At 51.9% G+C, this 26,122-nt stretch overlaps 1 protein-coding gene across 15 annotated transcripts in view; it reads left to right on the top strand.

The window, feature by feature from the left end:
- The window catches only part of ZNF618 (zinc finger protein 618), a 155,428-nt gene that overhangs the window by 122,786 nt on the left and 6,520 nt on the right, over positions 1-26,122 (top strand). For 3 of the 15 annotated variants that reach the window (XR_014020395.1, XM_081279061.1, XM_081279051.1), the window contains 6 exons: positions 242-301; positions 830-919; positions 11,809-12,048; positions 15,405-15,488; positions 18,058-18,135; positions 25,916-26,017. Coding sequence is in view for 14 of the 15 variants with exons in the window: in XM_081279061.1 (XP_081135187.1) it covers positions 242-301; positions 830-919; positions 11,809-12,048; positions 15,405-15,488; positions 18,058-18,135; positions 25,916-26,017 (654 nt within the window). In the remaining variant the exon portion in view is untranslated. The remainder of the gene's footprint in view (positions 1-241; positions 302-829; positions 920-11,808; positions 12,049-15,404; positions 15,489-18,057; positions 18,136-25,915; positions 26,018-26,122) is intronic. The other 12 variants (XM_081279063.1, XM_081279060.1, XM_081279062.1 and 9 more) reach the window with 9 other exon arrangements.

Raw genomic sequence — 26,122 nt, 5'->3', positions numbered from 1 at the left:
ACAAAGAGGATATTGATCAGGGCCGGCTAATTCAAGGCCACAGGAGCCAGACAAATGATATCAAGAGAGAAGCATGCCCTAGAGGAGCAGAGTGCAGGGTGGGGTCGGGGCCAGAGGACAGGTTCCTCTCTGCTTCCAGGGGGTAGAGGCTCTCTGTTTGGGGATTACAGGTGATTGAAATTTCTCTTTATTTTTAAAAATTTGTACTTGTATTTATCAGTATTTTATAATTTTCCCCTAGTGAACAATATTACATCAGACATTTTTAAGAAGAAAGAAGTTAGGCAAAGCCAAAAGAGAGGTAAAGATAAAGTCTAGTGGGGCCTGAGAGGAAGAACTGACCTTGCTGCCCGTGGGAGGGGGGTGCCTGGGGACAGGGAAGGTCCCCCGAGAGGCGGGACCCTGGGTGTGGCCCCTGCAGAGGGAAGGGCTTACAGAGGACTGGTGGAGAGAGTGACATTGGAGGCCAGCTGGGGTCACGGCCGGGGTGGGGCTTGGGTGGAGCGATGGAGGAGGACAGCATGTGCCAGGTACTGTTCTAAGCACTTGACAGACACATTTAATCCTCACAGCAATCCTATAAGGTGGTCCTACCATTAACTCCAGTTTGCAGTTAGGAAAAGTGAGGCACAGAGAGGGGTTTGGAGACTTATCTGAGGGTACACAGCTCAAAATGGCTGAGCTGGGATTTGAACCCAGGCCTTCTGACTCCAGAGTCAGAGTGGATTCCAGCTGGTGGTCCCAGAAGGAGGAGGAGTTGGGTGGGGATGCTGATGTTTCTGGGTGGGGCCGGGTGCCTGTTCTCACACGTCCTCTCCTCCTTGGACAGAAACTGGGAATTACACCTGCGAATTCTGCGGGAAGCAGTACAAATACTACACGCCCTACCAGGAGCACGTGGCCTTACACGCCCCCATCAGTGAGTACCTTCTCCCGTGGGGGTGGGGAGGGCAGGGTGGGGCAGCAGGGCCAGCCCTTGGCCAGGCTCAAGCTCTGCCAGGGAAGGGGGAGAGCCTGGGAGTCAGCTGTGGTCGCTGGATGTGGCTGGATCTGTTCCGGGGCCACCCGACCACAGGGGCTAGCGTAGCTCGGCAGGCCCCATCTTAATCCGGCAGGGTCGGACCCCTCCCGTGATGGTCTCAGAAGTCTAGGGCCCATGTAGACTTGTAGTTAGGAAGGTGGGTGTCATTTGTCCAAGTCCTGCAATGGCCTTGTCCCCACCTCCTTGAATACATCCAGATCATGAGGTTCCTGGTTCCTAGCCCAGAGCCAGCAGTCCGTGATGTCTCAGTGTCTGAGTGGATGCAGGGACTGGCCTAGCTTAGGGGTGTGGCTGACCAGGACAGACAGCCACCTCTCTGCCTTGAGCAGGGCCAGCGAGGGGGAGGAAGCACTGAGCAGGAAGTTGGGAGCCCTGAGTGTGGAGGCTTGCTGGGGAGGTGGTAGCCCCCTTCTTGTCTCTGACGCACAGTCCCTCAATCCCCGCCTGGCAAAAACAGGCCCCAAGTCCCCTCCCCGCAGGGACACAGGTGTCCATTCTCCTTCCGTTCTCCCGATGATCCCTGTCAGCCCACTTGCAGATTTCCCTTCCGCATGTCGGAGGGAGGGCCTCCGGCCCTCGGTCCTCGCCTCTCCTGCAGAGGAGGAGAAACCTAAGCTCTGACGGGCAGGGCTTCTGGGGCAGCTCTGGGCATCTCAGGGCAGCGGGGCCCGGTGTTGGGAATCCATGGCAGAGCCTTGGGGATCCCAGCCCACTGGATGGATGGAAAGACTCAGGTCAGGAGACTAAGGGAAGCGCTCACAAGGGTCCCTGGGGTTCAAGCCCCTCACAGTCTGGGAGACCCCAGACCCTTTGGGCCCTGTGGACAGCAGCACAGCAGGGGCCTCTGGAAGGTGCTGGGTGGGTGTGGAGGGCATTGTAGGCAGCCTCCCGGCAGCTGTCCCCTGCTGGCAGAGTGGTGGAGGTGAAGCTTGTCCCTGGGGGCAAGAGCTTCAGTCCTGATGTCCAGCACTGGCTGGGATTCCTGACCTGGCCTGACCCTTGACCTCTGCGTGACATTGACGGCTGTTCCCTTCTCGGGTCCCAAGTTTCCCATCTGTGGGAATTCTCAGGGCCTTGCAGCCCAGGGTGGAGATTTCCAGCATCTCTGGCAGACACCTGCTGTGGCCCCGGTGCCCACCGCATAGCCAGGTCATGTGTAGGGGAGAGAGCATAGAGTTCCTACTGGGTGGGCACCAACCCAGCCATTTGAGTGACCCCTGGTGCTGTTGCGCAGATGTCAGGGCTGTTTGTGGGCAGCTGTTCCCTGGGCTGTCCAGTGAAGCGGTGACTTCCTGGTGTCAGAGGGTGTGCCCCAGAATGCACTGGCGTGAGGGTAGGTACGAGGCGACCTGCACTCGCTCTCACCCTGGGGGCATATCTTCAGCGCTGCTTCTGTTTTCCACATATCGAGTTGAGTGAGGTCAAGGAGCTTGGCTTTGAACCTGCCTGGACTCCAGGCCCATGCTCGATCGCTCAGGGGTCCCACGCTGCATGATGGACATGCAGTAACAAGGGGACGCAGAGCTTACACCCTACGCTTCTTCCCGAACATCCTCATGCTTCACTTCTAAAGGGCCGTCTCTTCTTTTTCCTGTTTCTTATTTCTTTTTCTTTCTGTCATAGATCCTATTTATTTATTTTTCTGTGTCTGTCGAGTGAACCTCTGTTACTTGCTGGAGTGTGGGGACTCTAGCTACATCTGTGTTTCAAATCCAGCATGAGAGGTGTAGGCTAGATTCAGCAGGATTGGTTCTCCAAGGCTAAACATGGACCATGGACATGGAGATTGGCATGCCGATAGGGTCTGTGGAGGTCGGGGCAAGACGCGACAGTGTCATCAGGTGGGATCAGGCTAAGGCTTGAGCTCCTGGTCACGGAGAGGGTGCAGAAGGAACTAGGCTGGCCATGGGCATTCTTATGAATGGAGTCATGCGTATTTTTTTGTGTCTGCTGCTTTTGCTCAGTAAAATGTTTTAAAGACCCGCACATGTTATCGTATGTATCAGTTTATCCATTTTCACAGAGGGTCGGTATTCCATTGTACAAAAATTCCTGTTCACCTGGGTTGTTCCTAATTTTAGGCTCTTAGAAGTAAAGCTACAATGAAAATGGTCATGTGGAGCTTTCTGAGAGCACGTGTTCATTTCTCTTGGAGAAGTGCTAAGGAGTGGACTCAGTGGGTCATGGGTATGTAGAACTTTATAAGAACCCATGACCCATTTTCCAGCATGGCCGCAGCCCCTCACACACCCGCCAGCCACATCTGGGAGTCCCACTGGCTACGCATTCTTGCTGACGTTAGGTGGCCCGGGGCTCTCGGTTTCTAGCGAGGGGTTTGCCCTTCCCTGGTGACTAACTGTGTGAACCTCTTTGCATTTTGCTTATTGTCCATTTGTACATTTTCCTTTGGAAGTTGTCTGTTTAAGCCGTTTGCCCATTTTGGGGGTGAGTCCACTGTCTTTCTGTTAACTGTAGGAGCTCTCTGCACATTCCTGCGGGCCAGGTCCTTTGTCAGACACAGGAGGCGAGGCTGAGTTCCCCCAGTGTCTGCCGGGCCTGTTGGTTTTCGCGCAGTGCCTCCTGGTGCACAGGTGTTGGTCATTTTGATCAAGGGCTATTGATCGTTTTTTCTACGGTTAGCGCTTTCTGGGACCTAACTCAGGGGTAGCCTTGCCCACCTCAAGGTGGTGGACACATCCTCCGTTAGACAGTTCTAACTTATTCATGTGGGTCTGTGAGCCACTTGGAGTTATCGTTTGTGAATGATGTGAGCTGTGTCAGTCAGGATTTGTTTCCAGCCATGCAGAGAGGTACCTGGGTGTTCCTACCCCGTCTGTGCACAAAGATTTCTGTCCTTTTGCAATGCATTGGGTAGATGTCTTCCATGGGTCTCATTAAGGTATCACTAAGTATTTCATGTGTGTGTGTGGAGGGGTGTGTGTTTGTTTTTGATGCTACTCTGATTTTAAAATTTAATTTGCTAATTTTTGTTGCTATTACCTATAAACAGTTAATTTTTTGTATATTGAATTGGCATCTTGCACCTTGGCTGAAATTGCTTATTTAACAGGTGTTTGTAGATTTCTTAGCCTCTTCTTTGCACTTGATGAGGTCACCAAGCTAAAAAAAAAAAGTCAGTGGTGCTTCTCTCTTTCCGGTCTGCAACCTCTTCCTTCACTTATTTTTTTCCGACCCTGCTCAGTTAGGGCCCCTCGGCACTGTGTTGAACAGGGGAAACCAGCCGATGCGGCCTCTGGCTCCCGGTCATGGGCGTCCGTTTCTCCTCACTGTGAGCATCAGCACTTCCGTCCAGGGGTCTTGTTGGCTGAAGTGGTTTTCTCGGGTGCTCTTTTTTGGTCAAAGTTGCCTTCCTCCAGACGACACTGGAAGTTATTATTGTAAATTAGTGTTGAGATGATGGGGCGGATTCTCATCTTTTATCCCTTTAGTATGGTAAATTACATGGGTTTTGGGCGGGGGGAAAAAGGGAGGTCACCAGGCCTACGCTTTATTCAGATAGATGAAGACTATCAGAAAGTCTAACTGTGATGAACTGGAGGAAGCTGCAACCTCACGATATTCCTTCTTTGCCAGAAGAATGATCTCCTTCTTTAAACATCTTTTTTTCCTGATAGTACACATCTAGGGGTTCAACTTGATTCGATGTACAGGTATATGTGTGTGATAATCACCACACCAAGTTCTTGCAGAGACACCCAAAGTACTTGAAAAGCCCAGGTAGTTTATACAATTAATTTGCTTTCAAGAGTGTGCATTCTGCTTACTCCTTAAAAAGTTTTCAATTTCCCAGGATTTTATCTGTTTTTTAATCACTCCCCAAACTCTCCAAGGGTGGGGAACTGAGTCCTAGGCTTATAGACTACCCCACATTCAACCCGTTGTGTATTAATGAGAGTTGTAATCAAGGAAATAAGTATTTCTAGTAAAAAAATTTTTTTTTAAGTTTTTGAGGTATATAGTCATACAATAAAGTGCCTGTGATTTAAAGTATACAGTTTAATAAGTTCTGACCTTTGTATGTACCCATGAAGTGATCACCAAAATTCAGATCATGGACAATATGCCTCACTCCCAATACTTCCCAGTGTCCTTTTTAATTCCTCGATTGTCATCCCCTGGCCAACACTCATCTGCTTTATATTACCGTGGAGTAAAGTTTGCCTACAGTTTCATATAAATGGAATCTTACAGGACGTACTCTTTTTTTTTTTTTAACCTGGGGGGAAATCTGGCTTTCACTCAGCATAATCTTTTCCGGAATCTTTTCCATGTTTGCAGGTATCAGTAGTTCATCCTTCTAATTAATGAACACAGTCACGCATTTGCTTAGGGATGGATTCACAGTGGAGAAATGCATTGCTAGAGGGTTTCGTTGTTGTTCATTAAAGAGTGTGCTTCTATAACCTGAGATGGCCATATCACTACGTGTTCTCATCTTATGGGGCCACCATTATGTACATGATCTGTCTGTCATCAACCCAAATATCATTGTGCAGCGTGTGACAAGTAGTATTTATTGTCTAGGTGTACAGGCCACAGTTTCCCCTGTCTGTTCATTTGTGGATGGTCATTTGAATTTTCTTTTCCAGTTTGGTCTTTGTAGGAAGGATTATTAGAAAATGTATTCCATTTCCAAGTATTTGGGAATCAGAGTTTGGGGATTGATTTCTAATTTAATTCCATTGTGCTCAGAGTACATACGTAGTGTGACCGCTTGTCTTCTGAATTTGTTGAGACATGTTTTATAATCTGACATATGGTCTTACTTGCTGATATTCAGTATCCAAATGCCTTTTATGTTTACCTGCAAGGAAAAAAGAAAAAGAAAACAGAATACACCCCTCTGCACACTTCTATATGGTGTATACTGTAGTAGGTTAGGTCAGTGGTGCTGTTCAAATCTCTGTGCCCTTTGAATTAGTCTGCTTGCTTTGCTGTGACAAAATACCTGAGAAAAACAAAAGGGGGAAAGGTTTATTTTGTCCTGAGGTTTCAGTACATGGTCCTCTGGCCCAGCTGCTTTTAGGCCTGTGGAGAGGCAATACATCAGGGCAGGAGCACGTGGAAGAGACACGCTGCTCCCCTCATGGCAGGCAGGAAGCAGAGAGAGCTCACTTTTTATAACAAAGCTCCTCCCCAAGCATTAAACAATAATCCATCAGTGGATTAATCCATTCATGAACTGAGTCCTCATGGTTGAATTGCCTCTTAAAAGCCACATCTCCAGATACTGCCTCCTTGGAAATCAAACCTTCAACACATGAGCTTTTGGGGACCTTTAAGAGCCAAACCATCACACCTGTTCTTGACTTTTTTTGTTTAGTTTGTCTTATCAGGTACAGAGAAGGAAGTGTTATTTCCCTTTTTTAGGTCTTCCAGGTTTCGATTCATCTTACTTGAAATACTGTCATTAGGTGTACACGCTGGTGTCATGTCATGATCAGTTGACCGTTTTTAAAACTGTGCTATGCCCTTCTTTATCTCTGATGATACCTGGTTTTCTGAAATCTTCTTGTCTTCCTTTGTGAATTAGGGTTTGCATCGTATATTTCTTTTCACCTTTTTCTTTTAGTGTATTTATACCTTTATATTTGAAGTGTAGTGTAGTTGGTTCTTGTTCTTTTATCCAGTGTAGTGATCTTTGCCTTTTAATTGAAGTGTTTAATCCATTTACATTTAATATGATTTATTTATGTGGTTGGATTTAAGTCTAAAATCTTGTATTTTTTCTACTCGTTCCATTTGTTCTTGTCATTTATCCTTTTCTCTTTTTTGCCTTCTTTAGAATTAATCAAGGTGGGGTTTTCTGTTGTTTTTTGTTTTACTTTCTGCTAGTAATTCTTTTTCACACTGTGGTTTATATTATGTATCTTTAATGTATTATCGCCTATCATGAATGTATATCATATACGTAACATCCAGTGTAGAAGCCTTGCAATGATATACTTTTTTTTTTTTCAGTGTCGGGGATTGAACGCAGCGCCTTGCACCTGCTAGGCGAAATGCTCTGTCACTGAGCTACATCTCCTGCCCCAACAGTATACTTCTTATTGCTACCTTCCTAGTCTGTGCTGTTCTTATCTAAGAATTGCTCTTTTAGCTTTAAACAGCTAAGTATTTGTTGAAGTAGTTAAGAATTGAAAAAATGCCTTTTATGTTTACCCACATATGTGCCATTTTCTGCTTTCTTTGTATAAATATGAATTCCTTCTATTACCATTTTTCTCTGTTCCTGAAGAACTTCCTTTAACATTTCTTACATTATAAGTCTATTGATGAAAGGTGCTCTCCACTGAGATGTTTTTATTTCATCCTCTCTTTTGAAGGATGTTTCCTCTGGATATGGAATTCTAGGTTAAAGTTTTATCTATCTGAGATTTATTGAGCTTCTTCAATCCGTTTATGTTTTTATAAGAGTTTGGGGAGTTTTTAATCAGTATTTTTTCAGATATTTTTGTGTAATTTTTCCTTCCTATTGAGACTTTAATTACATATAGATGCACATTTGATAATGTGTACAGATCAACTGAAGCTGTTCATTCTTTGAGCTTTGTTGAAAGAATACGTCCATTGCATATATTTTATGCTTCTGGTTGGATATATTCTGCTGCCCTGTCTTCAAATTCACTGATCTTTTCTTCTGCAGCATCTAATCTCTGTAAGTTCCATTGGTTCTTTTTTTAAAGCTTTCATTTTTATCTTCATTATATTTGTGTTCCCCTTTAAAACGTATTTTTTTTCCCTATTAATGAGGATTGAACCAAGGTCCTTGCACTTGCCAGGCTAATGCTGTGCCCTGAGCTGCAAGCCCAGCCCTCCTTAAACCTTGGAGCATATTTATAACAGCTGTTTGGGGTGCTTGTCTCCTAATGCCATCATCCCTCTCATTTCTGCGATGCAGTTGACTGGTTTTCCTCTTGGTTGCTAGTCTTAGTTTCCTACCTGGAGAATACTCATTCTGTTCTGCACATTGGAATGTTACCTTGTGGAGTGACTGGATTTTGGTTTTTCCTTTGGAAAGTGCTGACCGTGAGTGGCGAGCAGCTATTTACTGACAGATGGACTGGATACTTCAAAAGCTTGTTTTCAAGCAGGGAGGGCCAGTCTGGAATCCTTCTGATTCCAGGGTTACACTAGCTCCTTTAGCACACGACCTTTCTGGGTCTCCGTTGAACCTGTGACCCATTCAGCACCGTGGCTGCTCTCAGGCAGGTGGGACAGCCCCGGCCTTGTGTGACCTCCTGATCTTGGCTCGGTCGCAGCCCTCTGCTGTCTGTCTTGGGCTCAGCTTTGCAGAGAGCTGCACACATGCAGTTGAGGACTCAGCCAGAGACATCCAGGGGGCCCTCTGCACATTTCTGGAATTCTTTCTTTTGCACAATTCTCTTGGTTATTCTGCCCTTGGTTATTCTAGCCACCTCAGAAGTCCCGACCCTGAGAGCTGTCTCTGCAGTTCAGTGGATGGCGTGCTTCCTCTGGAAACGCTGGTTTCTGCCCTGCCCCAGAAGGTCTCTGGGCAGAGGTCTGGAGCGGTTCGGGGGCTCCTATCATCTGATGAATCACAGTTCTGACCACTGGGATCAAGGCCTGTCATCATGGGTCATTGTCGCCATTCCAGCTTTACAGAGGAGCGTGGCAGGAGGGTGGTCCTCACAGGCACTCCATCATGGCCCGAGTGAGGAAGGGTCCCCGTGCCGGCTCCTCGTACCTCATGCCTCCCCTCCACTCCCTTCTCCAGATGCTGAGCCCAGGGCTCCATCAGCCTTGAAGTCACCCTCCTCTCCCTTGTGGGGTCTCAGAGACCCTGGTCTCTTACTCTCTTAGTTATCTGATCACTTCACTCAAATCCCTGTGTTCCAAAGGAGAGGCCCAGTGCTGTGTCTTTGGGTATCTGATGTGTGAATGGCTCCTGTGTTTCTGACACGGGAAGCCAGCCAGTTTGAGGAAGGGATTCCAGCGTTCCACGTAAGATGGAGCAGACTGTTGGTGACTTGAGTGGGGAGCCTGGGGAACTCATCCTGGCTCAGCTCTGGCCCTGTGTGGCTCTCAAGTGGTTCCCAAATCTCTCTGAGCTTCTGTGGCCCCACCGGCCTCACACCCTCGGGGCCAGTGAGAGGGTGACGGGTCAGATAGCTTTGTGCCCCGATTGTCCTCTCGTTGGCATCTCCTCTCTGACGCTCCCTGCTTCCGCGTTCTGAGTTCTGCTCCCCTGGCAGTCATGGGGGCTGCGGTTTCTGCTGAGCACTCCCTGTGTGTCGGGGAGGATCGGGGACTCCATGCGTGGGGTGAGGGGTGGCAACGGGAGTGCCCCTGTCCTCAGGAAGCTCACAGGCTGATGGGGAAAGAAATATGGTCACACAGCGTGTCATTGTAAATGATGGTCAGTTCTTGGGGGGCTAACAGGTGGCCAGGTGAGGAGGGACCAGGGAGGACTCCCTAAGGAAGAGCTGTTTCAGGTTAGCATACGGGAGCAGCAGTCAGGGATTTGAGGGAAGAATGTCCCAGGCAGAGGGAATGATTGGGTGTTGGAGAAGGTGAGAGCCCTGGGCCAGTGCTGGAGAGGCCAGCAGGTCCTGGCAACACATAGGTGAAGGCCCGCCTCATTAGATCAGGGGCTGCATGGTGTCCCTTCGGCCCCTGCCACAGAGAAAGCAGGGCTGTCCCCAGGAATGCCAGGTTTTTACAGCAGAAATCAACTATGAGAGGGGCCAGTCTAGAGAGGGTCCTGGAAGATGTCCTGCAGGGCTGCAGAGAGACCGCAGAGGGACAGCAGCTTGCTCGGAGCTCCCTCTCCCTCTGCCCAGGTCCGCAACTCTCTGTCCCTATGCCCAGTCCCTGGAATGTGTGTGTGGGGGGGGGGGCTAACGTTTTGCAGCGGCCTCCCTGGGTGGCTGGCAGACGGTGCTCCTGTCCTGTCCCACACTGACCTCCTGCGTGGCCATGGGAGACTTCACAGCCTGTCTGGGCCTTGTTTCCTGGTTTCTAAGAAACACCAGCAGTCGCTCCTGGCAGTTGCCATCCAGGTGCCCCGTGGCTCTCTGGAGTCGCTCATGGAATCCCTGCGGGCTGCCATCCAGAGGGGCCGTCCCTCTCAGCAGTGGGTGAGGCAGGGACAACTGAGGCCAGGAGAGGGTGGTACAGAGGCCAGGACCCGGAAGCCAAAAGGTGCAGAGGTAGCATTCAGAGGTGACCGGCCTCACTCCAGTCTCGGCGCGGGTCCCATGACAGCGTCCTGCCCCGGTGCCCGCACTCACACAGGGAGACAGTGGAGAACCCAGAGGTGGGCTCTGGGCAGCAGCATGGGCTGGACTGTGCAGGTTCACTCTGTGGCCTCAGGCGGGGGGCATGCTATTGGAAGAACCGTCCTCGTACTTGCAGCTGAACTTGGGGGTCACTGAGGTCCTGGGCCTCATCCAGAGGGAATGTGTGGAAGTATCTGTGGTTCCCAAGTCAAAGTCCAGAGAGTGGGAGCCAAGTGGCCTTGGGATTTCTTTCTGGGGCTGGTGGGACTTCCTTAAGGGGCCCCGACTGAGAACTCCCACTCGTGGCCTCTGGCCTCCATGGTAGAGGTGTGCACTGAGCCCCTCTGTGCCCCAGGTAGGGTACATCAGGTCCTGGTGCCCCGGTTCCTGCTGCTCACTTCCTGCGTGGCCTTGGGCAAGGCCCTGCATCCTGCCACTTTGTCCCGAGCTTTCCATCTGGTCACGGCCTTCCATCCTGGGCTCTGAAACAGTGGGTGGAGTCTCTGAGACCAGGGCCAGGCACCGTCCTAGGAGCTGGGCGGAACAAGGCTTATGCCTACTCCCAGAGGCAGGAAGTGAAGCCAGGTTCTCCCCACGCAGTGCTGGGGTCAGGCGTGGGAATGCCAAGCTCTGCTGGTCGTGGGGGCCCCCTGGTGAGCACCCCAGCATCCCTCTCCTTTGCCTCTTCCTCTTCCTGCCTTCAGGGGAGGGCATTGCAGAGTTTGCATGACCTCTTAAGGGAGAAGACCTGCCCACTCTTACTCAGTTTCCGTGGGAGTGGGCCAGGTTTCGGGGGCTGAGCCACTGGTGATACTCCGCCCACCACTGTGGACACACCACCCGAGGGAGAAATTGCCAGAGTCAGCTCCGGTTCCCCGTGATCCTGGCTTCTGCAGAAAACTCAAGAGAGGGAGACAAGGCCCCTGGGCAGTGCGACAGGCGTTTCCCCAACAGCCTCAGGGGACTGCTGCCTTTGGCCCACCATGGTGTCAGGCACTGGGTTGAGCACTGTCCCCAAGAGCAGCAGTTCTGGGTGGGGTCCACTGGGTACTGCAGAGCCCTTTCCCTGTACCTGCCCCAGCCTCCCCTCCACCCAGCACGTCCTGCCTGTCTGCTTGCTGTCCTTACCTCTGAGCCTGCCTGCCTTTCCAGGAAAAGGGGCTTAGAAGCCACCTTCTAGAAGATGTGCTTGGACCTATAGTAATGAATTCAGACGCCCTGTCCTGCAAAGACAGGGCTGGCAGGGGGACAGGTCATCTACGAGGGGGCTGGTCAGTGGCCTCCAGGTAACAGTGTGAGCTGACAGTATTCCTCCAGGAAGCCAGGGAAGGGTCTAGACTCCGGGACTTTCTTGGGCCCAGGGAGTGAGAGCCTTGCTCTCAGTAGACGAGGGTCAGCTGGGCAGAGCTGTCCCAGCTCTGGCACATGGATGCCTGTGGTCTGAGAGGCCACCTGCTCTGCTGGCCCAAGGGCCCCCGGGGACTGAGAGCGTGCCCCTCTCAGGTGCCGCCCCTGGGTGGGAGCCGCCGGACGATCCAGACACGGGCTCTGAGTGTTCACATCCAGAGGTCACCCCGTCTCCACGCTTCGTGGCAGCGAAGACCCAGACGAACCAGTCGGGGAAAAAAGCGCCGGCCTCCGTGGTCCGCTGTGCCACCCTCTTGCACCGCACCCCTCCAGCAGCCCAAACCCAGACGTTCCGCACTCCAAATTCGGGATCTCCAGCAAGCAAGGCGACCGCAGGTACCAGTGGCCACATCACCCCACACTTCCTCCACCCCCAACCTGCCACAGCCGTGTCTGGGGCCATTGTTCCCCTGCAAGAGCAAGAACAGAGGTCCCTTCATGGTCTGGGACAAACGTGGGGCCCAGCTCTGCTGCGGGCCGGCTCTGTGACCATGGCAAGCCACCTAACCTCTCTGAGCCAGGTCCCTTGTCCTAAGAAAGAAGGTTGTACAAGACGATTTGCAAACTTTTGAAGTCATAGAGTATTTTCTCCCAAATCAAGGCCAAGGGGCCTGTTGTATTTGGCCTGTGTAAGCTTCTACAACTTATTAGTGGCCAGCATTTGAACATGAGGAGAATTTTGATTTCTAACTGACACTGAGAAGTCAGGCCTGGCCCCTGGGCCCACGTTCCTGCAGGGTAGCAATTGACTGTCTCCTTTGCCCGGGAACACGTGTGCTCCAGCTCACTCCAGCTCGCCATCCCGCCCTCTGCCTCCCACCCCCGCGGCCCCCCAGCAGGGGTCATTTCTCATCGTGTCCCCTCTGTTGTCTGTGTTCATCCTGCCCCGTTCATGTCTGTCACCTGCCTGGACCCTGTTGGCATGAGTTTGCACTCTCTGCTTCTCGTACAACTCAGTCTAAGAATGTCCTTTCCCTGTGGAGCTGCTGTCCATGAAGCAGGCGGCTGATGAGAGCTTCGTCCTCCTGGCCGCCCCGTAGCTGGCACTCCCCATGAAACCCTTGCGTGAGACAGAGGCCAGGCAGGACACTGGGGGATGCCAGCTCCAGCCTTTTCCTGGTCAATGCAAGAAGGCGTTCTGGCTCCAGAAGGGTGAACAGGCAGCAGACAGTCCCCAGGGTCATTCCATCTAGAAAACAAACAAGACCTGCCCGTGCTGAGCACCCCTGCCAGGAATGCTTGGATTCGTACCTGCAGGAACAAGCCTCAGCTGCCTGCCTGGCTTGGTGGGAGTTGGGGTGGAGTGGCCATGTGGGGTTCCGGGGACTTCTGGCCCTTCAGTTCCCTTGAGGCCAGAGCCAGCCCCTAAACATGCAGGTGATCTGAGTGAGCGCTCAGATGAATGAGCCGCTGGGTTTGTGTGACCGATGACCCAGCTGGGTGAGAGCCGTGCCCGCCTCTGCTCAGGTTCTGGAGGCTGCTCTGGGCAGGGTGTGGTGGTTGATGTTTACAGTACTTAGATCTCCCGAAAGGAGAGGAGTCAGTCAGCCTCGAAGGCCGTGGGTTTTTGGGGACGGTTGTGTTTTTGCTATAGTAGTTACAAATTGAAGCAGCCAGGTCATGGTGGTATCATTGGCGGTAGACGTGGACGCACCTGGATAATGGGATCTTGGCTTTCAATTCCCCATCTGACACTAGAGCTTTGTGGCTGGGAGTTTGCACCCAAGTTCTGCAGAGCACTGCCCACAGGGGCTCATGTGGCATGTGGCATGTGGCAGCTATTGAACCTCCATGTTTTGAAGCAAGTGTCCAGCAAGCCGGGGGCATGCCTGGACTGCCCCTGTGACTTAGAAGAGTCTTGATGGGATCACTCCTGGGTTTCCCAGCGGGGCAGGCCAGAGGACACCAGGTTGGGAGCAGGAACTGGCAGGGCCTGTGAGGTGGTGCGAGCTGGACGTGGTCACCGCCCTCATCCTCCTGGAGTGTGGAGCTCTTGTGTGTGAGAGAACACATCTGTGCCTGGGACTTGACTTGGAGCCTCACACACTGGCTTTCCGTCAGAGGCACATGAAGCAGTGCAAATTTTGCACAATTGGTTGAGCAGTAGGGGACTCCCAAGAGTTGGCAACATCCGTTGTGTTGAGTTCCAAACAGATGTTGGTCAGAACAAAACTCCCACAGAGGTGGGCACCTGTCCCCTTGCAGACACAAGGGTTAAGGTGGAGAAGGCGATTGCTTCCTCACTCCAGAGCTTCATAAATGGAGGCGTGGACTCCCCCGGTGACATCTCACTGCTGTCTTAGAGGGCTGGGAATGCACCTTGGGCCTGAAATCAACAGCCTCTCTCTCTCTCTGCTGTGTTTCTCAGCCTCTCAGAGCTATGGGGGGATTAAGGGAGACCACAGCTGTGGAGTGTCTGCCCAGGGCCTGCACAGAGTAGGTGCTCGGTTAGGAGGGCCTCCTTACAGACAGTTGGCAGGTACTGTCTGAGGTGCTTGGCCCAGGCAGTCTGCAGACACCTCTGAAAGGAGCCTTGTCCCCAGGACGGAGCCTCCTTGTCAGGTGGGAGGGTGGGGAGAGCTGTGCCAGGCCGTGGAGCCACTCTGGCTTCCTTTCCCACCCATCGTCCCTATGGTCATTGGCGCCCTGGCACTCACAGCTGAGCACTTGCCCTTCTGGGGTAGGGTGGACAGGATAAGACTGGCATTTCCCAAAATGGGTTCTTAGGTCCCCACTTTGGAGGGCTACTACAGAATCTAGTATGTTTAAAATGGGGTTCCGTGGACCCCTGATGTCCCATAGGAGCTGAGTTAAGTAAAGGCGAACAGTCTCGTTCTGGGAGGACTTCAAGCCTTGGCTGTCCTCTTGCAAGTTCTTTCTCCTTACGAAGGGGACAGGGTCAGCTCACATCCCAGTTGACGTGTGCCCTGAGGCCTTCAGCTCTTGGAGTAGCGGTGTCCCTGTGGTGCCAAGAATGTCTTGGAAAGCAGGTTCTCTTCCACCGCAGATTCTCTGTTTCAGTGCCTTCTGCAGGTGGGGCGGGGCTGGGCCTGTGGTGTTCCACCTGCCTGCACCCTGTTTCTGAATCGTGGGGTTTTGAAAGAGAACCAGAGAGAGAGCCGGCCACTCAGCAAGCTGCAGCCCACAGGCAGAGATGCCAGAAATCACTCAAATCACTCAAATCACCCTTGTCCCCGCCCCTGAGTGAACTGACCCCTCACTTTCCGTGCCTGCCTTGCCCCCTGACCCAGGATGCTCTGCCTGCCGCTGGTGACTGCCAGCTTGGGAAACTGGAGTCGGCTGCTTGACCTCCTGCTGATTCAAAGCCGCCCCCAGGAAACAGGCCGCTGTCCTCCCTGCTCTTTCGTGGAGCCGTGGAGTGGGGTCTGCAGAGGGAGTGGCTGTTGGCAGGTTCAAACGAATTGGTGTCACACATGTGGAACCAAAGGTGGGAGACCCAGGCCCATGTGCCATCTGCTCACTGGCTGGATTTCATCTGTGTCCCTGGGCAGCTCACATCCCACGGTGCCTAGACTTCCTAGGCATGGCCAGGAGGGTCTCCTGGGGCCCCACTGTGCTGTTCCCCCAGCAGAGAGCCCTGGGCATTCACCAAGCCCCAGGGCCTCCTCCTGCCCTCCCTGGAGACCTCGTGCTGACTGTCCCCATGGTTTTCTGTCCTGTCCCTCTCCCAGCAGAAAGCGCCTTTAGTCGGAGAGTAGAAAGCAAAGCACAAAACCACTTTGAAGAGACCAACAGCAGTTCACAGAACTCCAGCGGTGAGTGTGCCCGTGACACCGGTGCTGGCTGGCACCACAGCCACCTCCATCCCAGCAACAGGCCCTTGTGGGCTGAGTCTTCCTGGAGCATGATGGGTCTGAGCGGGGGAGGCTGGGGCTGGGAAGGGGAGGGACAGCAGGGCCAGGCAGAAGCAGGAGGGGCCTTCTCTTCCAGGGCCACCCTTCTGTGGCTCTTCTTTGTCTGCTCCCCATGGAGAGAGGAACTCCCCTTCCCAAAACTTGTCCGCCAGCCCAGATGGGTGGCCTCAGAGAGCCATTGCTGCTTTTAACACTAATGTTGCAGCCGGTTTCTTCCTAGGAGAGGCAAAGGGGGTACAGTAGAGAAGGCTCTGAAAGCCAGAGGTCCCAGATTTCACCCCCACTTTGGACCTGGCACTGTCCTAAGGAGGATTCCCTTCCAGCCCCTTCAGCACAGGCACTTTGCCGTTTCCTGGTGGTGTCTGGCGCCCCCTGTTGACTGCCTCGGGCAGGACCCTGGCAGAGCCTCTAGAATGGCCGCTGTGGGGTCAGCCTGGCAGGCCACAGGTGGTCACAAGCAGCCTCTGTCCAAGAAAGGCACAGCAGGGACAGCCAGGGCTTAAGGGAACAGGCATCTCGCCACTGTGCTTCCCTAGGCTGAGGCACCTGTGGGGACAGAACTCTATGCTGTAGCTGGGGACACAGATGGTGATGCAGCCCCGGCCCAGGAGCGAGCCAGCTCCACCGCCTGGCCACTAGCGGCTTCAGCCAGTGCCTCCGTTTCTCCCCGCTGTGGTGACCTGGCGGAGCCGCAGTGAGTGCCCCCGCCAGTGACACACTGAGGCACGTGGGGCTTTTCCTGGTTGCTGGGTTTTTTGTTTGCTTTGTTTTTTTAGTAAACCAGTGAAGCTTGAGTGCCTAGGGACGGGGCTGGGGCTTTAGATGATGTCACGCACACCACCTCTCCAGGGCAGTCTGTGAGTGGAGGGGTGACTTGCCAGGCAGGACTAAGTAGCAGCATGGGACTGGAACAGAGGTCTCCCGATGTGCCCTGGGCTCCCAGCCACGCCACCCTGCACCCCCTGTGCCTCTTGTGCCCTGGAGCTGACTCTACTGTCAGGAATGATGCCGTCATGGGCTGCTGCCACGGGCAGCCACCATTTATTGAGCGCTTACTATGTGCCTAGCGTGTGTTCGGAGCGTGATGTGCCTCACCCGTTTCCATCCTTACCACATCCCCGTGGGAGGCAGTGAGGAGACTGAGCTCAGGAGAGTTGATCGTAACCTCACGGCCCACAGACTGTTGCTACTCCCCCATCCTGCCGACCGACCCCAGGAGCACCTTCCGGCACTGCCCCAGATGGACGGCCACGTGGATGTTCTCTTGTTGGGACTCCTGTGTCCTCACAAAATCCTAGGGAGATGACCCTGCCTGATCTCACCCTGCCCAGAGGCCCCAGCACCCACAGGAAGCCTCTCTGAAATGTGTGACCCACTCCATGCCGCCACCACCCCATGCTTCCCCCCAGATTGTGCACCTGGCTGACGGGTGCTCCCCACTCCTGGGAGCCCCATGCGGCTCACAGGTTAGAAAGAGAAGTCATGGCTGTCACAGAACCGCAGACTGGGAGAGACTCAGCTAAATGGTTTCTCTTTTGCAGAAACTGCAAGTCCCCTGATTCCCAATCCTTCCCCTCTCCTGCAGAGTAAGTGACCATCCTGTTGGGGGGCTGGAGAGGGCAAGGCAGGGCAGGACTCGGCTGGCCTCTTGCACCCCTGACCTGGGCTTTGGAGACCGGCTTAGGCCACCCTCCTGGGCAGGCGCAGCAGCAGGTGGGAGGCCCCAGGGCCAGTGGACAAGTTTGGACAGGGCAGGGCGGAGCCCTGGCCCCAGGCAGCCTGCCTCTGCCCCTCAACCCTGCCAGGCATCCCCTCCTGGCCATCAGTGCAGCCTCTGGACACCTCCTTGGAGCTGGCCAGCCACCTCCTCTCTCTGCCTCACTCTTCCACTGTTCTTTTCCCACTTCCTTCCTCCCCTCCTCCCCCTTAGTGCCCTGCACTGCCTGGAGTGCTGGGGACAGAGCTGGCAGTTCAGGCCCAAGCGCCCTGGCTCCCTTCTGCTGCCTCCTCCTGTCCTCACCCCACCCCCAACCTGGCCTCCTGCTTCCTCACTGAGCATGTGTCGGCTGCTGTTTTTTTTGTTGGTTCATTCATTCATTCATTCACTCATTCGTTCACTTGGTGAATGTGACTTCTGTTGTCCCCAGGTAGAGGGCTGGGCTGTGGCACCAGTCATCACTGTTCTCAGAGAACTCTTGCTCCCTGGATGGGGTCCTCCCCAAGCCCCTCCCAAGTGCCCAGAACAGTGCCTGGCATGCAGTAAGCGCTCAATAAATAGCACTCCACCAGATCCCGTGATCTCCAGCTGCATGTCTTCCTCTCTCCGTTGCTCCCTATGTCCCCAGCCTAGTGCAGGGGAGCAGACAGGCTGGGCCCGGAGCCCTGAGCACCAAGACCCAGTGTATGTTTGGGTCCTCCCAGAAGGTGCCCAGGTGTGTGCTGCCCCTCACACTGCCCCATCTCCCCCCAGAGCCCTACACCTGTGGAGCCTGCGGGATCCAGTTCCAGTTCTACAACAACCTGCTGGAGCACATGCAGTCCCACGCAGGTAAGGGCCCCCGCCAACACCGGCTCCTCTCCTGCCCCCTCCTCAGTTCCTCAAATGGAAGAGAGAACCGAGGTCCCTGGGAAAGCCGCACTTTCCTGGACATCGCAGGATGTGAAACCCACCCTCAGAGAGTCCTCATCAGTCAGCTGTTTATGACACACGGTGGTCTGTGCTCTGGGGTCCGCACAGGCCCTGTGGGAGCACCGTTGGGGTCGAGGGGGTCAAAGAAGGCTTCCTGGTTGGGGCCCTGTGCTGAGCCTGAAGGCTGAGGAAAAGGTGAGAGTTGAGTGTGGCTTGAGGTCAGCCGAGCAGAGGCCGAGGTGGCTGTGAGGAGCCTCCCGCCCAGGCTAGGCTTCAGCCAGTCTAGGATGGTCCCATGCACTGTGACACGGGGTCCCGTAAAACAGTTGCACTCAGAGCTAGACATGGTGGTGCTTGCCTGTAATCCCAGCTGTTCAAGAGGCTGAGGCAGGAGGATGGCAAGTTTGAGGCTAGCCTGGACAATTTAGCAAGACTATGTCTTGAAATTACAAAAAAAAAAAAAAATTAAAGGGCTGGGAACGTAGGTCTGTGATAGTGTGTGCGAGGTTCAATCCTGGGTACAGAAAAAAAGCAGATGTGGGAGTCACTAGGAGGGCTGCTCCATGCAGACTCCTAGACCCCCCCCCCCCTGAACCAGGACCAGTGTGAACCTCTAAAGCGAGTTCAGAGCCACTGCCCCTAGACAGCCTGACTGGCAACGTTGCAAGAGGAAGCACATCCCGGAGGGGGCAGCTGGCTGTGGGTCTCTCTCTGCCTCAGGGGAATCCTTCAGGGGCATTAGAAGGCATGTGTGGAAAGCACCCTGCTCACGGGCTGGCTCGGTTGATTGGCAGCTGCTGTTGATTCTACTGTCATTTTCGTGGCTATCATTTGTACCCCTTGAAGGTTATAGATCTTTCATATAATCCTCCATGCCGGGCTCAGCCAGCGCAGAACACGGCAGGACAGGGCTCTTAGGGTAGCCGCTGCTCTGCCATGAGCTCCACTTGTTTTTGTCCCACATGTATTTATTGGGGATCTGTCATATATCAGGCACTGGTCCGCACGATCTTTGGGCTGGGCCATTAATTATTTCTGATGAGCTCTTTCAAATCAGGTCAGACCTCTTGAGTGGCAGCCAGGACACTTGAGTTCCAGTTCTGCTGCAAGGATGTGCCCTGATGCTGTGTGACCTCAGGCAGGAAACTCTGTCCCCATCCCTAAAATGAGGGTACACAGACCCGAGGTCCCCAGCTGTCAGCTCACACCACCTTCCTGTGTCCCCGGGCCTCCCTCCTGACTTTGCCCTCAGCATCCCTCTCCTGGCGTGGACACCTCAAGGCACTTAGACTTGCCCCAGGGGAACCAGAATCCCTGAGCTAATGACGGTTGGCAGTCTGTGGGGACCACCTGAACCTGAACGTGCCTGGACCCAAGGCCTACCGCCCTGTACCGCCCTGCCTTGTCCACCCTCCACCTCAAAACCCTGGATGCTCCACCCACCCCCTCCCAGCTTCTGGACCTGCCTCTGGAAGCTGAGCCCTAATTAGGGAAGAGTCTATGCCAGAGCTTCCCCACCTCTCAGCAGTGGGAAGACGGGAGGCCATTAGAATGCAAATCGGGGCTGAGCCTGGCGGTGGCCCCGCCTCTCCGGGCATCTCGGCTTGTTTCAGAGGAGTTTCCAGTTGCTTTGTTCTGGTCCGGCGCTGCCAGAGAATGGCTGGCCAGCGAGCCAGGCAGAGCCCGGCTGAATCCCAGCCAGCTGAGTCGGGATTAAAGGATTGGCTCCGGGGAGGGCAATTAAGCGTCATGAGCTGCGCAGTTCACAGCGCCACTGATAAAGAGGATCAGCCTCGAGTAACACCAATCTCATTAAGAGGCTGCTGAATGGCACGGGCTAATTCTTGCTAATAAACTTCCTTTCCCTACTGTAGGAAGCCGGTCCGCCCTGGCGACAGCTCAGAGTGTGTACTGGCAGTAATGATACTGGCGACAGTGGGCATTCAGCGCTCGCTCGCTGGGTGTCTGTGTGGCACTCTGGGCTTTCTGTAGGGCTTTTGTCAGCTGGTTGACGTTGTCGGTCCATTTACACAGGCAAAGAACGAGGCTCAGGGAACGTGATCGCTGGCCCCCAGTCGCACAGCCCCTAAGTCGGCTTGACATCACTCGAGCTTCTGCTTGATGCCGGCCTTTGTACTCAGGGTTCTGTGCACGTTCACCTTACCTCTCAGAAGATCCCAAGTCAGTGCCCGTATTAACCCCACTTCACAGAGAGGAGACCCACACACTGTGACTTGCTCGAGGTGATGAGATCACCAGGCTCCCTACCTGAACATGAACTCCAGAGCCCAAGTGCCCAGACTCCTCACCTGCAGCCACCAGCACACCCTGGGGAGTTCGGTGGTCACAGGCCTCCCTGCCAGCCCCTTATTGAAGTCCACTCAGGAAGACCGTGGCTGAGGGGGGCCCGCAGCCTTGCCAGCAATGATGAAGTTGGTAGCTGGCTTTCGTGGGACTTGGGAGGTGGCTGCACCGGCCGGGTCTGTGATCCCTCTGAGCTGCTTCACCTCTCGGGGCTTGGTTTTCCCGTCTGTGGCGTGGGTTTATCCGTGCCCTCCTCAGGGCTGCGTCAGGTTGCAGAAATGGCCTGTGCTCGGAGCTCCACGTCCCAAGCCCAGCAGCAGCTGGGGCCTGTTTTCCCATCACCGTCAGAAGCATAGGTTGCCTGTCTTTCTCATTGAAATGCTTGGGACCAGAAGTGTTTCAGATTTGGGATATTTTGAAATTTGGGATACTTGCATGTCCATGATGAAGTTATCACAAGTTCTTTATCCATTCACCATGAGTGGAAGCATGAGGGTCACTTTTGCTTTATGTATACCTTAGACTCGCAGGCTGAAGGTGACTATCCTATGTTAACACACCTGCGTTCGGCCTGCGACCCATCACCTGGGGTCGGGTGTGGAATTTCCCACTTGGGACGTCATGCTCAGAACCTTTCAGGTTTTGGAGTGTTTTGGATTTTCAGAGTGGGCGTGTTCTGCCTGTTCTGCTTGGTCCTCCTGAGTGTTCTCTCTGAAAACAACCACTATTCCCCCTTCACACCCAGCCCTTCACGGAAACGCATGGGGCAGGGCCACGTCCAGGTAGCTGCGTGGAGTGAATCTCATTTTCAGTACAAGCTATAAATCACGCCCTTTCAGAGCTTGGAACCAGATCTAATTTATATCAGAAGGAGTGTCTGAGGGATCTGGAGGAAAACATTTTCAAAACATCGACCAGTACTAGATACTGTTGTCAGTTCTACGTCCTGTGTAAAGGCAGAGAGAACCAGCCCTGCAGGGTACCCAGCCCCGGCATTGTGCATGGAGGAGGGGAAACTGAGGCCCAGAGAGTTGAAATGAGAAGTGTCGAGTGGCAGAGTTGGGTTCACATCCGGGGCTTTCCAATCCTGGTGCTCCAGGGGAGAAAGTTAACAAGGCAGGCTGCCGGTTCCCATGGGGACACTCATTTCCCCTTTGTAAATGGAAGCTCTGTCCATCAAAAGCAATGCATTCCCTCTACCAGGAAAATGCATAGTATTTAGAAAATGAAGAATCAACCATAGTCGCTCTATTTAAAGCTAACCACTATTACCAACTTAATGGGTTTCTTTACACTATTTTAAATTAAAATCAGATTTCCTGAGGCAATTTACATAAATGAAATTGACCGCTTTTTTTTTTAAGAGTACGATTCAGTAGGTTTTGACAACTGTATACACTGTTCAGCCACCATCACCATCAAAATATATGACAATACCATCAACCCAGAAAGTTCCCTGGTTCCCCCCCACCCTGACAGTGGAACCCAGAACTAACTACGCTTTCACTATTGTTCGTCCTTTCCTGGCATTTTACATATGGAGGTTTCTTGCTCGGTGACAGTAATCGCTTTGAATTGCTGAATAGTATTCCATGGTTTCGATGTGTCACAAGTTCTTTATCCATTCACCATTGATGGACATGTAGGTCTCCAGTTTGGGGCTATTGCAGATAAAGCTGCTGTGAGCTTGTGCGGTGCAGGAGTCCTTGTAGGTGTCTGTTGTAACTCTCGAGTGTCTACTGAGGAGTGGAGACCTGGGTCCTGTGCTAACTGTGTTTAGCCATTTGAGGACTCTCCAAATAGCTTCCTGCAGTGGCTGCAGCACGTTTCTGTTCCTGCCAACAGTGAGTGAGGGTCTTGTTCCTCAACTCTTGAGACATTTTCGTTACCTTGGATTTTGACTAGAGCCATCCTAATGCAAGGGAAACGGGTATTTCATTGTGGGTTTGATTTGCATTTCACTGGTGGCTAATGGCCTTGAGCATCTTTTTGTTTGTTTATGGGCTTTTGGGCCATTTGTATGTCTTATGGGGAAGAGATACCTACTCAGATCTTTTGTCAATTTTTCAATGTTTTTCATTTTGTTATTTAGTTGTGTAAGTTCTTTGTACATTTAGAGCACCCCTACAGATAGGTCTATTTTATAGGTTGCCCTTTTGCTTTCTTGATGCTGTCCTTTGAAATACAAATTTTTTTTAGTTTGTTGAAACCTATTTACCTGTTTTTTCTCATCATCTGTGCTTTTGTTATACCTAACAAACCATTGCCTAACCCCAGATCACAAAGGCTCGACTCCTGTGCTGTCTCCTGGACTCCGTGTTGAGTTGATTTTTGCATATGGTGTGAGGAAGGGATAAAACTACTTTTTTTTTATTTTGAAATGGAGTCTTACTATATTATCCAGGCTGCCCTCAAATTCATGGCCTCTGTGCCTCCCACATTGCTCGGGACCACAGGTGTGCATGACCAGCTAGCTCTTAAAGTGGAAGCTTGTAACACTAATGTTGTACCTAACTTCTTTTTCAGTATTGAATGCTACCGATAAACCCTGTTTATAGACAAATCACACACATTTTGAAATGTTTGTTATTTTCATTAAGTTCAAAACATTTTCCTAATTTCATTTGTTTTTTTGTGACCGACCCATGAGTTATTTAAATGGATGATGTTTAATATTCCAATAGTTGCAATTTTTCTAAATATCTTTTTATTATTGACTTCTAATTTGTTATACTAAAGCCAGAAACCAAACTTGATATGATTTTGTATCTTTGCCCCACTCCCTTTTCTGGGAATCCGGTTACATGTACATTAGGTTGTTTGACATTGTTCACTTGATTCTTAATGTTTAGAATTCCAGTTACTAAGAGAAGAGCTAACTCTCTAGTTATGATTGTGCATTTGTCTGGTTTTTCGTTTCTCTGGATTTTTGCTTTATGAATTTGAAAGCTCTCTTACCTTTTGCATACACATTCACGATGACTGTGTACTCTTGGAAATTCGGCCTCTTTGTCATCATGCTGGGCCTCCTGTTATCGCTGGTCATGTTCTTTCTCTGAGCTCTGGTTTCCTGTAACATAGTTCACCCCTCCGCTCTCCTTTTGCCCCTGTTCACATGGTGTATTTATTTAGTCTTTTACTTTGAACTGCTGCTTCTTTATATTTAATTAGGTTTCTTAGAGATAATGTATTGTCAAGCCTTGTTTTTTTTTAAAGAACCCCTTGAGTTTTCTTTGGGATTTTGAGACATTCACACTTAGTGTAATTTCAGTCCTGTTGGGTTCAGATCTGCCGTCCTTCTCTTTATTCACTGTTCATCTGGTTTGTTCTCTGTTCCTTTTTTCTCTAATTTTCCTACCTTATTTTGGGCTGAGAATTTTTTGATTCCATTTTTTTAACTGCACAATTGACTTATTAACTATAATCTCTGCTTTTATGGTTTTATTTGGGCTTAAACTATCAATGCTGAATTGCCGACAGTCTGCTCTCCGTGTTGCTAGAACCTTCCGGGGGTACCTTCTGTTTCCCATCCTGTCCTGCCTGGTTCCACAGTGTGCCCTTACTTGTGATCTCCTCAGTTCGTGGTCACTGTTTTCCAGTGGGCAGTCATTCCCCTCTGAAGGTCTTTACAATGCGGGAGAGGTTTTGTACTTACCCACAGGTGCAGTGCCCAGCCACCCTTCACATTCTTAGTGTCCCTCTCTTTCTTAGCTCGGATGAACTTCCTGTATTTCTTCTAATGAAGTCTGGTTTTTGTCTCTGTCTTAAAAGTCTATTATTTCACTTTAACTTGTTCCTCGTTTGTCCTTCACTCGATGGACCCAGGACGCACGGTGGCCCTTTTCTTGTAGCACGTCCTTCTCTTGCCTTGGGCTGTGCAGTTCTTGGGGACAAGTCTGCTGCCGTTCTGCTTGTGCTCATCTGTACGTGATTCCCACCCCCCTGTAGCTGCTTTCAAGATCTTTTTTCTCTTCATTGATTTTCAACAACTTGATCATGATGGGATGATGTGCGTTCATTGTTTTTTTTTTTTTTAATGTTTATTCCGCATTGGACATTATTGAGCTTTTTGAATCAAAATTTGTTGTCTTCACCTGTTTTGGAAGAATTTTGTCTTGAGAATTTTGGGTCCCTCCAGTCCCTTTTCCCGGCACCTCGTTTCTATCTATGTGTGGGTATTGAATGGCCTGATTCTGCTCTGGCTCCGTTCGTTTCTGCCAGCCCTTGTCCTCTGGTGTTCAGGATGAACCTGCTTTTGTCTTCATGTTCATGATCTCTTCTCTGATGACGTCTGATCTCCTTTTACCTCATGTGCCGTCATTTTCACATGAGCATTCTTCCCATTTTCCACTCCCCCCTCACGTTTGCGTTTCCCTTTGTGCCTCTGAGCACATGCACGTGGACGGCTGCTGTCTCTGAGGACTTCGCTGCCTGCTCCGTCATCTCTGGTCTGCTTCTGTTGCTGGTTTTTCTCCTAGTTAGTTGTACCTGCCTACTACTTACTGGATACTTGGTATTGTGCCTTTTACATTGCTGGGACGTCATTGGTTTTTTTCTGTTTGTATATTGTGGCACTGAGGATTGAACTGAGGGCCTTACTTATGCTAGGGAGGTAGTCTACCACTAAGCTACACCCAGAGCCCTTTTTATGTGTTTTGAGACAGGATCTCACTAAACTGCTCAGGCTGGCCTTGAATTTGACATCCCCCTGCCCTGGCCTACTCAGTGGCAGATTCAGTGTATTTCTTGAAAGAGGGTTGGATTTGTCTGTCTGCAGTCTAGTCATTAGGATGACCTTTATACTTCTGAGGCTTGTTCTCAAGACAGTATGGCAAGCGGGGACCAGCCCTCAGTCTGCGGCACATTTAGTTCCCTGGGTAAGATGGGGACCCTGCCCAGTTCCTCTTGCCCTGAAGTCTTTTTCCCACCTGCCTGTCATCTTGTGCAAACCTTTTTTACATACGGACCTCAGAACTTGGTACTTTGTGTCGTGTAAGTAGGGCTTTGGTGTTGTTTCATTTATTTCATGAAACTGCTAATAAATATGGCAGAGTGTGGTGACACACACATATCATCTCAACTACCTGGGAGGCTGAGGCAGGAGGATCACAAGTTCAAGGCTAGCCTAGGCAACTTAATGAGACCCTGTCTCAAAATAGAAAAGGGCCGGTAGAGGACTTGCCTGGACTGTGGGAGGCCCTGGGTTCCATCCCGAGTACTTCTGCCCTGCCAAAAAAATCGTATTGAAAACACCAAAAAAAGTATCCACTGTCTGCGGAGAAGGCAGGTTGACTGGCCTGAGTCCTCGTGTGGTTCACCTACCTCACAGTCTTGCCTTGTCCGTGGGCCAGCCTCTTGCCCTTCAAGGCAGCACCCTGTCCCCTTGTGCCCACAGCTGACAACGAAAACAACATCGCCTCCAACCAGTCCCGGTCTCCACCTGCCATAGTGGAAGAGAAGTGGAAGCCCCAGGCCCAGAGGAACAGCGCCAATAACAGTAGGTCTCCTCCACACGGCGGGAGCCCGGGAGCCCGGCCGAGGCCCACCAGCCCCGCTCCAGCCACTCCCCTGCTGCGACAGCCCCCTGTGCCTCCTGTGGTGA

The sequence above is a fragment of the Spermophilus citellus genome (assembly GCF_964194105.1).
Source record: "Spermophilus citellus genome assembly, chromosome: 2".
NCBI classification, from domain to species: domain Eukaryota; kingdom Metazoa; phylum Chordata; class Mammalia; order Rodentia; family Sciuridae; genus Spermophilus; species Spermophilus citellus.
This window is presented reverse-complemented; position numbering and strand designations above follow the sequence as displayed.